The 13,431-nt window shown below is 45.8% G+C and overlaps 1 protein-coding gene across 1 annotated transcript in view; it reads right to left on the reverse strand.

Moving 5' to 3' along the window:
- The window catches only part of ST6GAL1 (ST6 beta-galactoside alpha-2,6-sialyltransferase 1), a 137,936-nt gene that overhangs the window by 22,296 nt on the left and 102,209 nt on the right, over positions 1–13,431 (reverse strand). The window contains exons 5-6 of the mRNA XM_060010966.1: positions 10,840–11,461; positions 3,730–3,827 (exon numbers count right to left, since the gene is read on the reverse strand). Coding sequence (XP_059866949.1) covers positions 3,730–3,827; positions 10,840–11,422 — 681 coding nt within the window. The 5' untranslated portion in view covers positions 11,423–11,461. The remainder of the gene's footprint in view (positions 1–3,729; positions 3,828–10,839; positions 11,462–13,431) is intronic.

A 13,431-nucleotide genomic window follows, 5' to 3' on the forward strand; every position in this document is an offset into this window, starting at 1 on the left:
TTAAACAAGTATTCCCCTTTCCTCTCAGGCCCTGGTAACCACCATTCTACTTCCTGTCTCTAGGAGCTTGACCACTCCAGGGACCTCATATAAGTGGAATCATACAGTGATTGTCCTTTTGTGACTGTCTTCTCATTGACTTTTTTTTTTTGCAGTACGCGGGCCTCTCACCGCTGTGGCCTCTCCCTCTGCGGAGCACAGGCTCCGGACGCGCAGGCTCAGCAGCCATGGCTCACGGGCCCAGCCGCTCCGCAGCATGTGGGATCTTCCCGGACTGGGGCATGAACCCGTGTCCCCTGCATCGGCAGGCGGACTCTCAACCACTGTGCCACCAGGGAAGCCCCCCATTGACTTTTAAACATACTCAATTCTCTGCAATCTAAAAAATGAAAAGAACAAAAACTGGCCCCGGAACCCTCAACTCTCTATAGCTATTGCCCTATTTCTCTCTGCCCATCGGAGCCAGCCTTCTTGCAAGAACTCGCCACATTTTCCTCCCTCCCCACTCCTCCACACTCTCCAATCTGGCTTCACCGCTCTCCCCAACGGCTGTCGCTGAGGCCAACGGTGGCCTCCATTTTGCTAAGGAGAGAACGATGCTTTTCAATCTTCATCTAAATTGGCGTCTCAGCAGCGTCTGATGGCTCTGACCTCCTTCTCGCCGCTCTCATTACCCAAACCCCCTGCATGGACTTTTCCTCTCTCTACACTCCCTCTAGTGCCCTCAATTGGTCTCACTGTTTCACTGCCACATAGATAGAGACGATTCCCAAACCCTCATCTGCAGCCCAGACCTTTCCACTGAACTCCAGTCCCATCTCTATAACTGCCTACTGGACCTCTCTTCACAGACACGTAAAAGGCAGCTCAGATCAACCATAGGCAGAACCACGTTTTTGATCCCTGCCCGCCTCTCTGACCCTACCCGCCCCTCACAACCCAAAACATCTGCCAGTACTCCTTCCCATCTCAGTGACTAGCTGGCCAGTTACGCAAGCCAGAAACCCAGGTGCACCTGTGGCCCCCCTCCCTTCACCTCTCACGCCCAACCACACACTACAGCCTGGTGGCTGCACACTCTGAGTAGCTCTCAAATCCATTCTTTCCTCACAGTCCCCTTCATTTCCACTCTGGCGCAACTGCCAGCATTGCTAGTCCACACGATTGCAAGAGCCCCCTAAGTGTGTCTGTCCATCCACCGCACCCACTGCACTGATCAGATGGAAGCCAGAGGGGTTTACAAAACGCAAGTCTGGCTATGCCTCAGAGAAGAAAACAGGCACCATGGCCTGGCTCCTCCTCACCCTCAGCCTCGTCCCTCTCTACATCCCCACCACCCAGACTCACCTCTTCCCGGGTCCTGGTGCATCCCAGCTCCCTTCCACACAGGCCTCACCCACGCTGCTGCCTCTTCTCCCACTTCTCGCCGTCTACCCTTACTCCTCAGGCGCGGTGGAGAATCACCTCCTCACTTCTTCCTGACTTCCCTGCCTAGGGAAGATGCCCCTTTATGGGCTCTGGTAGCACCTTAACCCTCTCCTCTGTAGCTGTCTGTTGTAACTTTATATTTGTTTGTATGACTATTGGATGGTGTCACGAGAACAGGGCTGAGTCTGTTTCGCTCACCAACGTACCCCCCACACCCACCTCAGTTCCGCACACGTAAATATCAGAGCAGGTGACACTTATGCATAAGCGCCGGCCGCTAAATGCTTTGCGTGGATCTTCTCACTTACTCCTAACAGCAACCCTGTGAGGAGGTAGTTATTCTCCCCTCTCCCCTCTTCACAGAGGCATAAGGAGCTTAGGCGTGATCGTTTAGCTAAGAGAGGCAGAGCTGGTTTCAACGGCAGTCAGGCTAGCTGCAGTCTCTGTCCTCACCACTGTGCTCTGCGCAGCACCGTCCCCGTTTGTGTTAGGAAGCAAGGGTAAGTACACCTTTCTCCTGGGTATGTAGGTACCATCTTATACAGAAGCAGAAGTTAGGCATTTGCATTCCCTGGGGAGCCCTCCAGCTCCAGGTTTCTGTGACTGCGGCACAAGAAGGGACAGGAGAGAGAAGGGCGAGCTCATCCCAGCCCCTCTGCCTGATCTTCCAGACTCACCAGAGTCTGAGCAGCCATGAAGCCCCAGCCTCACCTCCCTCTGCGATGCAGCACGAGTCCAGACCCATCCCCACCCTGCCAGGGCTGTCTGAGTGCCCCCTCGTCTCCTGTGCGGCTCTGTCCTGCCAATCCCACTGTTTGGATGCCTTCCTAGTGCTGTTTCTCTAGATCCTGCCCATCTCTCAAAGTCTAGCTCAAGTACCACTTGCTCCAGAGACTCTCTTGCTGATGAATCTATTTTTTTTAACCTGCCCTCTTATAGCTTATCATAAAAGTAATGTAGAACCCCCAAACGTAAGGCTGAACAGAAACAGGTATTAGAAGCACAGAGAGGCTGCTGGAGGATGTTACAGTGTTAGAAAGTGACAACATCATCATCACCCAAATAATAACAGAAGGATTAGAAGAATCGAAAACAAGATGGTGGCCTCTTGCAAAGGAGTTAAGTCCCATCACGAAAAGGTTCCTAGGACTGTGGGCCTCAGATGGAAAGCAGGCCATGCAGGAAGCAGCTTCTGCCCAGGTGGTGAGTTCCTGAAGGTCAGGCAGTGAAGAGATTGCTGGGAGAAACAGGGAAGTGGAGGCCTGGCAGAGGGGAGGAGAAATGCATATTCTGCTGGGACGGTGCTGAAAGGGCACTTAGGGTCACTTCCAGGACCCAGTCCACACCCACGAGCCCTAGAAAGTGTACAGAGTCTAAACGCTGACATAAAACCCCCCAAGGCTTACACGTATACTCAGAAAAAAGACAGACATTGGTGGTCGGGAGTGAGGTGAGTGGGTTTATAGCCCTATCATGCTATTTTTGTTATATGTGCAATCCAGCTTTTTCCACTAATTCAATCCATTAGCAGAACTTTGTGGCAAGAGTACTTCTCAAGTTCCCATTAGTATAGAGAAATCAGCATATGCTACCTGGAAATACTTCAGGAAATGAATAGTCTAGGGGGATTCATGAGGTAATACCTGAATTGTAATGCTGTATTACACATAAATTACACTGTGATGCTGTCTTATAATACTCGGATAAGGTTTTACAGCATAGAAAGCACACCCACGTTCATTGCTTCATTTACTTTTCACGACAGTCCTCTCTCTCCCTGGATATCCTCTGTTTTCCCTTGGGCAACACTCTGGATGTGACCTGCGGCCACGGGGACAGCAGAACTCGGCTTTCTCTGGACACTGGACACCTCCAGTAATGCAGACTAATGCCACAGGGGCTTTCCCATGACCAAAGTACCAGGCTGGGTCATGGAATCACTGTCTTTTTCTCCATGAGGAATCCGGGACGCGGGAAGGGCAAGGGACTTAATTAAGCCGGTGGCTTTGATGTGCTCCTAGTAAATACATTCTACTTCAGAGCCCATGGATTTTCTCGTGTGTTCCTCACAACAACCCTGTGAGGAAGGTACTGTTATTCTCCCCTCTTTACAGATGAGTAAACAGAGGCATGAGTAACTTAGGCATGATCTTTTAGCTAAGAGAGGCAAAGCTGGTTTAGATGGCAGGCAAGCTAACTGCAGAGTCTCTGTACTGACCACTGCACTCTACTCAGCGCCGTCCATGACTGTGTTAGGAAGGAAACTTCTCTCACTGTACTTCTGCACAGAAGAAATTTTACCTGAGAGTTCATCAGGCGAATGGTGGTTCTCGTGCCCACATCTTGTTGGAAGTTGGCTGTGGGTGCCCCATTAAACCTCAGGACTGCATCGTGATCATCTATAAACCACAAGGAAACAGAACACATCAGCAGTGATGACGATGCGAGCGTCAGCAATATGCAGAGAGCAGTCTGGAGAGAGAGAGGGCAGGAGGAAGGGGGGGGCAAGAGAATAATACATCCTAATCTTTATCTCATCCTGGTACACAGGGGACAACGATCATATTTGTACAGTGCAATCAGGTAAAGTTCACAGACAGAGGTGACCAACTCTCTGCCCAACCACTGCGAAGGCTAAAGAGGTCCATATGGTGGTGTTCCTGAAATCCACTCGATGATGCCAGTGTGCCCGGGCACAGGGGCAACGTGGACAGGGCCAGTGCACTACTCATAGTGGAATCACTATTCCAGTTACCAAAGGAGCAAATCAGATTCTCTTGGTATTACCAGTAGGTCATACTTCTATCCCTGTCAGAAAAATGAAGATCCTACCATAAGCTTGGTCTAACCCACAAGTGCAAAGTACCCCATGGCATTCTGAAAAGCTTGCAGTGCACGGCAAATGAAAGAGATTCACTATGGCATCCTGAAGTGTCCCATTTAGGAACACGAGCCCCAGGAAGGGTCACAAACCTGGGTGGTGGCAGAGGTGGAAAAGAGGTCATAGAGCTAAACTAAACCCCACATATTCTATTAAAAATTTAAAAAGCTCTTTGTCAGAAACAATGTCTCAAATCCAGCCAAGATCAAACAGACAATCTTTTTAAAGATCTACTCACTCCCCAGCTCTGGTTCTCTGTCCTTCTAGCTGTTTAAGCAGGGTTTGGAAGACTTGGAGAAGATTCTCTGCCTGGCAATGACCAATCTGATGGGGGAGGGAACTGATGACTTCTAAGATCCACCCTAACCCTGAGCCTCTGTGATCCTGTGAGAGCTCATCTCAAGCTTATTTGATCAAACAAGCTTCGGTTCACCACTGAAATCTGCACAAGATCTGGAGGTCAGCCCAAACCTCTGTTGTTCTGTTTCTCTCTGTGCGGGTTTGTTTTGGGTGGTTCTTCATGCACAAAGGTGGCATCAGGAGAAGAGGGTAGGAGTGGATTTTGGCTCAATGTAAGAGGACCTAACGGAAAATACCCACAGAATTAAGGGAAGAAGGCCTCCCTCTTTATTTCAATTCTAACGTATATACCAAACCTCAGGAATCTAGACATCTCATTCACAAAAACAACCCTATCCTCAATCCCAGGACAAAATTTTTATCAAAATGGTTTAAAAGTTACATGAGATGCCCATAGTCCAAACATTATCAGATAACAGGACAGGCACACAGAACTGCAAATCGAGCGCGAAGTTTATATTTACACAACTCGGATTGCAACAAGTTTTGTCAGAATCAGTCACTGATTTCAAAAGTGACCAGTAGTAACCACTAGAAATGTTGATTTATCAGAAACTCCACTTGGTCAACTTTCCCATTTCACAGGTGAAAAAACCTGAGAGTCCCAGCAGACAAAAATGACAAGCTCAAATGGAGTCATTGAGAGTCGAAATAAAAGGACTATTTACAAAGTTGTAGGTCGAGTTTAACAAGGTAGAGATGAACAAGGAAAGGGACCATACCCCAGGCTTGGCCACAGCAGGGAACCAATCCCACCCGTACACCTAAGGCAGCAGGAGGAGCAGAGACCCCCCCTGAGGAAGCCCACCTGGTGGGAACTGCGAAGGGAATCATTACCCCAGCCTCTCCTCCTCCCCTCTGACTTCCAGGCCTGGAGGGAAAAGGGGAGACACAGACAGGGCTGCCTGAAAGGGGCTGAAACTTACAGTCAAAGGAGAGAAGGAGCCCGTGGTTACAGGTTCCTTCTGCAAGGGCGGGGAGGAGGGGGACAGACACCCTGGCCTCACTCTCCTTCTTCTTCTCAGTTTTGTACCAGCGTTACTACTGTCCAGTCCCAAATCAAAGCCAGAGAGCAAGGACATCCAGTTGACACAGTCCAAATTTCTATTTCCCCGGGCACAGAGTCATAGGAAAGCATGGAGAGTGAATTTGCGGGGGGCAGATGGAGAACGCCCAGCACAGGAGGCTTGAGATAGGTCCTTGGTGTTGACCATGAGAAAGGAGAATGCTTTTATTCCTTCAATAAATACTGATAAAGCTCGTACTCTCTGCCAGACACAGTTCTAGGTGCTGGAGACAATGGTTGTGAGCATGAAATCAAGGTCCTTGCCCTTAGAGACCTCGAGATCTACTGCAAGGAGGCAGACAATAGATAAGCACAACAACCCACATTCGAGATAATTACAGATTGTGGTTAATACTATGGCACAAAATAATAACCTATAATGGAAAAGAATCTGAAAAAGAATACACACACACATATATATATACACACACACGTATAACTGAATCACTTTGCTGTACATCTGAAACATTGTAAATCAACTATACTTCCATAAAAAAATAAAAATTAACAAAAAATACTATGACACGAATAAACTGAGCTGTGTAACAGAGACCCCGAGGGAATCTCCTTTAGATAGAGGGATTGTTCAGGGACTGCGTCTGAGCTGAGACCCACAGGGCATGGGAAGGGCCCAGGAAAGTAAATTCCAGCCGAAGGACACAGCAGTGTCAAGACCCCAAGGAGGGTAAGGACTTGGCTGGGGACAAGTGAGTGAAGGAAAGAAAAAATAAAAAGTGCAATGAAAGAGGTCGGCAGGAAGCAGATCATGCAGGCTGTGGAGGCCAGGTATGAAGTTTGGATTTTATTCTAAGATTTTTAAATCAAAGAAGAGAACTTTAAAACAGACCACTAAATGTGAGCTTATAAAAAAAGGGATCAGATCCTTGTTTGCCAAACTGTCCTTTGCTATTGCTACTGAAAACTAAGACTTTCAACCTCAAATAGGTCTCCAGGAAATCCCTAGGAAAAATCCACAGCTACTGGGATCCCAGAAAACAAGCCTTGAAGGGGGAAGGCTGTAGAAAACAGGGGCCTCCACTTCTCTGTAACTTAGAATTAGCAGAAAAAGATGCAAATTAGAAAAGGAAGAAATAAATGCACCACGACATGCACATGATATAACTGCATGCCTAGAAAATTCAATAGAATCAGCTTGTTAGTAAATTCATAAATACATCAAAATCTACTGTGTCCAGGTATAAGAATTCTAAATAGCTAGAAATTGTGGTGAAAGAAATTTTATCATTATTTGGACCAAACATTTCTTACATTTTCCAGTCAGCTTAATGAATCATATAACCATGTATGGAAGACTGCATTCTGATTCTGGTCAGGAAAACTAGATATGATACAGATCAGGTTTGGCAAACTATGGCCCACAGGCCAAATCTGACCTGCCTTGTTTTTGTAAATAAAGTTTTATTGGAACTTAGCCAGGCACATTCATTTATTACTGTGTAGGGTTGATTTTACACTAAAATAGCAGAGTCATTGTAAGAGACACTGTATGTCCTCAAAAGCAAAAATATTTACTATCTGGCCCTTAATAGGAAAAGTTTGCTCACCCCTGATATAAACAGTCATGCTCTCTGAGCTGCTCAACCCAGTCTTCACTCTGCCCAAGAACTCCATCTGCCCCCAAATATGTCCAAATTCCATCCCCCACCTTTGCCTTCCATCATATGGTACATGCCTACTTCTCTTCCAGCCCTTCTCACTGGCCCTTCAGAATTTGTATTTATTTATCTATCTATCTATCTTGTCCCTGTTCTTTCCTTGTCCTTCAAATGTAAACTTTTTTTCTATGTTTTCTCATCAGTCCTCTTCCCTGGACTACAACTATCACCTTGATACAAATGACTCCTAAATCTGATCTCCCACCTTGACACTTTTTCCTGGAAGAAAATACCCAACTGCATAGATATCTATGAAGGGAAATCCACAAACACTTCAGACTCAGCACATCCAAGATGGAACCTGTCCTCCTCCAGGAGCATGCTCCCCTGTGATACAATATAGCCTGCTCCCAAGCCAGAGACCCTGGCTCCTGCCTCTCACTCGAGGTCATTTCTAGTTAGAACCGAGTTCTGTCTCTTCTACCTCATGATGCCTCTCATGTCAGACCATTTCAACCCACCTCCACTACCACTGTTCAACAGGCCTGGTGCTTCTCACTTGGATATGACGATAGTCCCTAACAGCAGAGAGGCTATACAGCAGTCCCCATGGGGAAGGGGACTCAGAGAAATGAGAAATCTCTCCAAAACACACATGATCCCATCACTCGCTTGCTCAAAAACCTTCTAGGGCTCTTTGTGGCTTAAAGAATGAAAGCCAAAGTCCTTAAGACCATCAACGTTCTCTAAGAACTTACCCCCGGCTACCTTTCTGACCTCATTGCTCAGCCCTCTTCACCTTGTGGGGCCCTACGGCCCAGGCAAACAGGATTATCTGTGATGCTTAAACACACTCTGCACGTTTTTCCATACAGCCTTTGCTTCTTGCTTTTGCCTCAGTTCAGAACGCTCTTCTCCTCTCTTCCAGGGGAGCAAGTCAGGAAGAGTATCAAGGGATTATTTTAACCTGGAAAGGGATTCATTCATTATTACAAAGCTATAATCACCACGAGGCGCAAGAGCAGAGATGAGGCTAAGTGTGGGCCCCTTGGACTCAAACACCCCAGTTTCAAGTCCCAGTCTACCGTTAACCAGCTGCGTAACCTCTCTGAGTGTCCGCACTTAGCTCCTGAGTAAAATGGGAGCAATAACCGTACCTACCGCGTGGGATTACTGGGAGGATTAAGAGAGCAAGGCTTGTTATACGCACAGCAGGTACACCATACATGTTACTCCTATTCATTCTAATATTTTAAAAATGTGCTACTGCTTGAAATGAATAGTCAAACAAACCTAAGATACTTTACATGTATGCGTATCAAAAACAATTGAAAATGACTGTGCCCACCATTGGCTGGTTTGTGGGGCTGCCGGAGACACAACACATTGTTACAGTCCCTCTGGTAAACGCTTGTGTAATGGACCAAAAAAAAAAAAGAGCCATAAAACATATCTTACTTTGGTCTTCTACCGCCACTCCTGAGGATATTTCCCCTCTGGAGGGCAGTAGTAGTCACTTAAGTTGTCTTCCCCACAACCTCCTTAGCAGTACTATTTATAAGAGCAAACAGTCTGAAACCATTTGATATGTTCAACAGTTGGGACTAAGCTGGACAAATTCCAGGTGTGGTGGGAAGGCTGGGGCCTGTGGAGCTCAGAGGTCTTTAACAAAGGGCCTTTCCTCTCCCTCTCCTCTTTGTATTCTAAGTTCCTCTTTGGTATTGTTGATGAGTCCATGGCTGAATAAAAGAATACATGAATGAATTCCTTAAAATTTTTGTTAGACTAAATGCCCAAAGGAAATACCCTATAAAAAGCAGAACATTTGAAGTGTAGCATGCAATTTTTGTTAGATCTCAGGATCAAAATCCTTCCATGGAAATACATATTTGAAATTATAACTCCAGTCTATAGAGAAAGGTTATTTTAATGAATGTTTAGTTAAATCCATAAAACTCCAACGTTTTATGGAGTGCATAAAAATAAAGATTATAGTTGCAATTCATGGGAGTATTAAGCTCTGCCTGAAACTGCAACATGATTCCGGCCAGGCAGACTATAATGACTTGGGAAGAAAGAAAGAAATGTAGTTCCATTATGGATGAACAAAAACCAATTACATTTAGTTTCTAGAAAACAAAGTCCAAAAGAAACCAGAAAAGCAGAAGCACAAGCAGAAGTTGGGGTGGGACTGGTTATCCTGGCAGCTCGTCTTCCAAAGTGCTGCCTATTTGGAGAGTTATGAAATATGATCTCACCACTGCTTCCTGCTCTAGAGAATCCAATTTGCTTCTCCTTTTCTTCTTTTGAGAGCCTGTGCTTGGTTTCAGACCATTTTTCCTGGCAGTCATACGAAGGAAATAAAAAAGGAGACACATGACCTCACCTGCTCCAGTACCTTCCAGAGCCTGACAGAAGAGCTAGGCTTCCTGTGCTTTGCTTTCTTTAGCCTGATTCATTTCGCAGTCAAGGAAAACACATTCTCTCAAAATAAGGGAACTAAGGAGTTTTAGGCAAATCCATAGCTCTGTGTTGGACACATGTTTACAAATCTGGATAAACTTTGTCTTTTTTTTTGTTTATTTTTACTGAAGTATAGTTGATTTACAATGTTGTGTTCGTTTCAGGTGTACAGCACAGTGATTCAGTGAATCTTTTTCATATTCTTTTCCCTTATAGGTTATTACAAAATATTTAGTATAGTTCCCTGTGCTATACAGGAGGTCCTTGTTGGTTATCTGTTTTATATATAACAGTGTGTATATGTTAATCCCAAGCTCCTAATTTATCCCTAAATCTTTATTAACTGTGAAGAATTTCAAGAAAAGCAAATTGATATATTCTGACCAGTGATTTTTAACCTTTTTTGGGTCACAACTGAAAGCTATGGACACTCTCTTTGGAAAAATGCAGACTGATTTACACATATACACACACGTTATACACTCCTAATCAGCACACATTTTTGCACATGATTTTAGAGATTCATGGACCTTCCTGAAGTTGGTCCAGAGTCCCCAATTAATTCTTTTCAAAGAGAAAAACTAAAAATTACCCAGGTAGTTGAGGCCAAAAGAGACAATTAGTCGTTAATTAATCAGTACATTACAGAATTTCAGGACCTGAAGGAAAAGTAGAGATCTATGCTTTAAATATTTTAAAATGTGAATGTAGTGTTTTGCTTATTGGTAGCAGTGGAACTTTCTTTTCAAACAAAATCTTCTGTGGAACACCAATATTTAAGACAGATCAAAATAAAGCCATTCTAGTTGATAAAGGTGCTGGAAGACTGGATCCCCACCCTCTCCACTGCCCCCGTGCCACCTCTAACTCAGGAAGGACAGTTGAGTAACACCGATCTGGGCCCGCTCCACCAGTCGGTGGAGCCACACTGGGACTCCTAGTCTCCAGTACTGTCTACATGCCCAGACGCTCCAAGTGAGTGAGCACTGGCTGCTCAATAACAGTCTTAACACCCCAGAACCCACCTATTTCTCGACCCAGTTGGGAGGACTTCAGAGATCCCGCTGATGAGACGACAGCACACCTGCCCCACGGCCCAGCCTTGGTCCTAATGTTCTCCTTAGGCAGGTAACCCTCCCATTCAGAGGTGTTGAAGGGAAAATCTGTGGCCTCTACCATTGAAACGTTCACGTGGTCCCGAAGGTGGCAAAGCAGGGCCTCTGCACTGAACTTAACACCAGGCCCTGGCCCCTTGTAGGACACTTTGTACTTGTTCATGCTCAGATAATTCTTCCAGATCTTTTGCAGCCTGGGGATAAGGTTTTTGGTGGAGCTGTCCTTGTTCCACACCTGGAAGGTAGCCTCCGGCTTGGCCTTGGGACCACTGAGGGCCTGGCTGCCCCTCTGGGGGTTGTGGGTGCCGCTTGAAGACACAGACTGGGAACCAGACCTCAACACCTGGAATTCCTTGGTTTGCAGTTTAAGGGACTCATAGTAACTCCCTTTCTTCTTTTCCTTCCATACACAGATGATTGCAAACAGGAGAAAGACCAGCACACAGCAGCTGAATTTTTTCTTCAAGTTAGTGTGAATCATAACGAAAGACATGTTCAAGGAAGCCACGCTGTCCCGAGCAGGAAAACAGGCCTAAAAAAAAAGTGAGACAAGGCAGAAAATGATGTAAAGTATATCTAAAAGTAATGATGGGCTGAGCAATGGCTTTAGAGTGACAAGAATTGAATTCCAGTCCAGGTCTATCTCCCACCAGGTCTGCAACCTTCAGCAAGTCTTAAAAAAAAAAAAAAAAAAAAAAATCACCCTCAGTTTGGGCTTGTAATGTAGAAAGTAGCGCTCAGACACTCCCGTCTTCCTCTCTGAGCTGTGAGCACTTTATGGACTCGCCCACCACTCCTTTGTACTCCCTGAACCTTAGTTTCCTGTTGTCTTGGTCTAGCTCCCTGACTGCTCTCTGAGCTGCTTGAGGTCAGGAATCACATTTGACACATTCGGTTTGTAGGGTCTTACACTATTTGTTCAGGGAAGGGATACAATGCTTGAAAAACTAAAAGAAAAAGGCAGAGCAGGCTGAGGGGTCTACGTCACAAGAAGCCAAACTCCCTAAAAAGACACAGCCTCCTTTTAAAATTGCCAGAAAGAGACCTCTTGCCATAGACAGTGTCATAGGTTTGTGATGCATCTCTCTAAGGCAGGGGTCCCCAACCCCCGGGCCGAGGACCGCTACTAGGAACCGGCCACACAGCAGGAGGTGAGTGGTGGGCAAGCGAGCGAAACTTCATCTGCTGCTCCCCATTGCTCCCCGTGGCTTGCATTACCGCCTGAACCAACCATCCCCCCACACCCCGCCCTCCCCCCCATCCATGGAAAAATTGTCTTCCACGAAACCGGTCCCTGGTGCCAGAAAGGTCAGGGACCACTGCTCTAAGGGCTCTGGTGCTAGACTCCTGCGTGAGAAGAAAGCCAAGGGTCAGCTTCACAACATAACATTCAGGTTTATGGAGTTCTGCATGAGTACTAGCAAGTGGCAGGAAACTGACTGACCTCACGGTGGAAGATGGGAACTCCTGATAAAATAGCAGATATGTGACCAATTAAGGAAATGAAAATAAAAATGCATTAAGCACACAAGAGGTTATTTCATTCAATTTCATCATAAACTGTGATGTACAACTTCAGTGAGCACTGTGTTTATAATAATCTAATATGAAGGGCATCTCCTGAGCTGTGCAGAAAGGCCCTGACCATTACCACCCATGAAGGTGCTATAATCTCGATTTTTATAGCTAAGCCACCTGAGGCTCTGAGAAATTAAGAGAAATGCCTAGGATCACAGAGCTGAGTGAATGGTAGCACTGAGATTCAAATCCAAGTGCACTTGATTCCCTAATCCATGACCCCTTTCACTGTATCCTGTACACAACTGCTGAAAGTTCTGGAAAATGGATTTCACTAAGCAAATAGAGCCTGAACAGGCCCCTTTATATCTGGGTAAAGACCTACTTAGTTTTCCCAGAATTTATTGTGAAACTGAACGGAAAATGGAAGTACTTTGAACTCAAACAAGGTCTGTATCTTCTGGAAAACATTAAATTCTTCCCTAAGTATCTAGGTTTATTTACCGTAATGAGTCTAAGCAATCACCCCCAGGGTTTTGCTAACTGATTAGGAATCTCTACAACAGTAATTAATACAACACTGTAAATCAACTATACTTCAATTTAAAAAAATTCAGGAAAATAAAAATCTATAGCCCATATCAATGAAGCCTGCTCCTAAGGATATCAGGGATAAAGTGGTAGGAGTACTGAACTGGGCATCACAAAACCTGGCTTCTTGTCCCCATTCTTGGTGACCCTAGGCAAGCCTCTTCACCTCTCTGCACCTAAGTTTCTGTGTAGTAACCATCTCTGCCGTGTCTCATTCACTGAGTGCTGGGAAGACCAAACGAGAATGGTGTTCATGGGCTTTGAACTAGGTAAATGTAAAGGCACAGAAGGTTAGAGCAGCCCCTAGGCATGAGGGCCACGTTGAGGCAATGTGGGACAGCAAACGATGGTGGAGTGGAGCACTGGCCATGGCTCATCAACCTGAACTTCAGG

The sequence above is a fragment of the Delphinus delphis genome, chromosome 4 (assembly GCF_949987515.2).
Source record: "Delphinus delphis chromosome 4, mDelDel1.2, whole genome shotgun sequence".
NCBI lineage: Eukaryota > Metazoa > Chordata > Mammalia > Artiodactyla > Delphinidae > Delphinus > Delphinus delphis.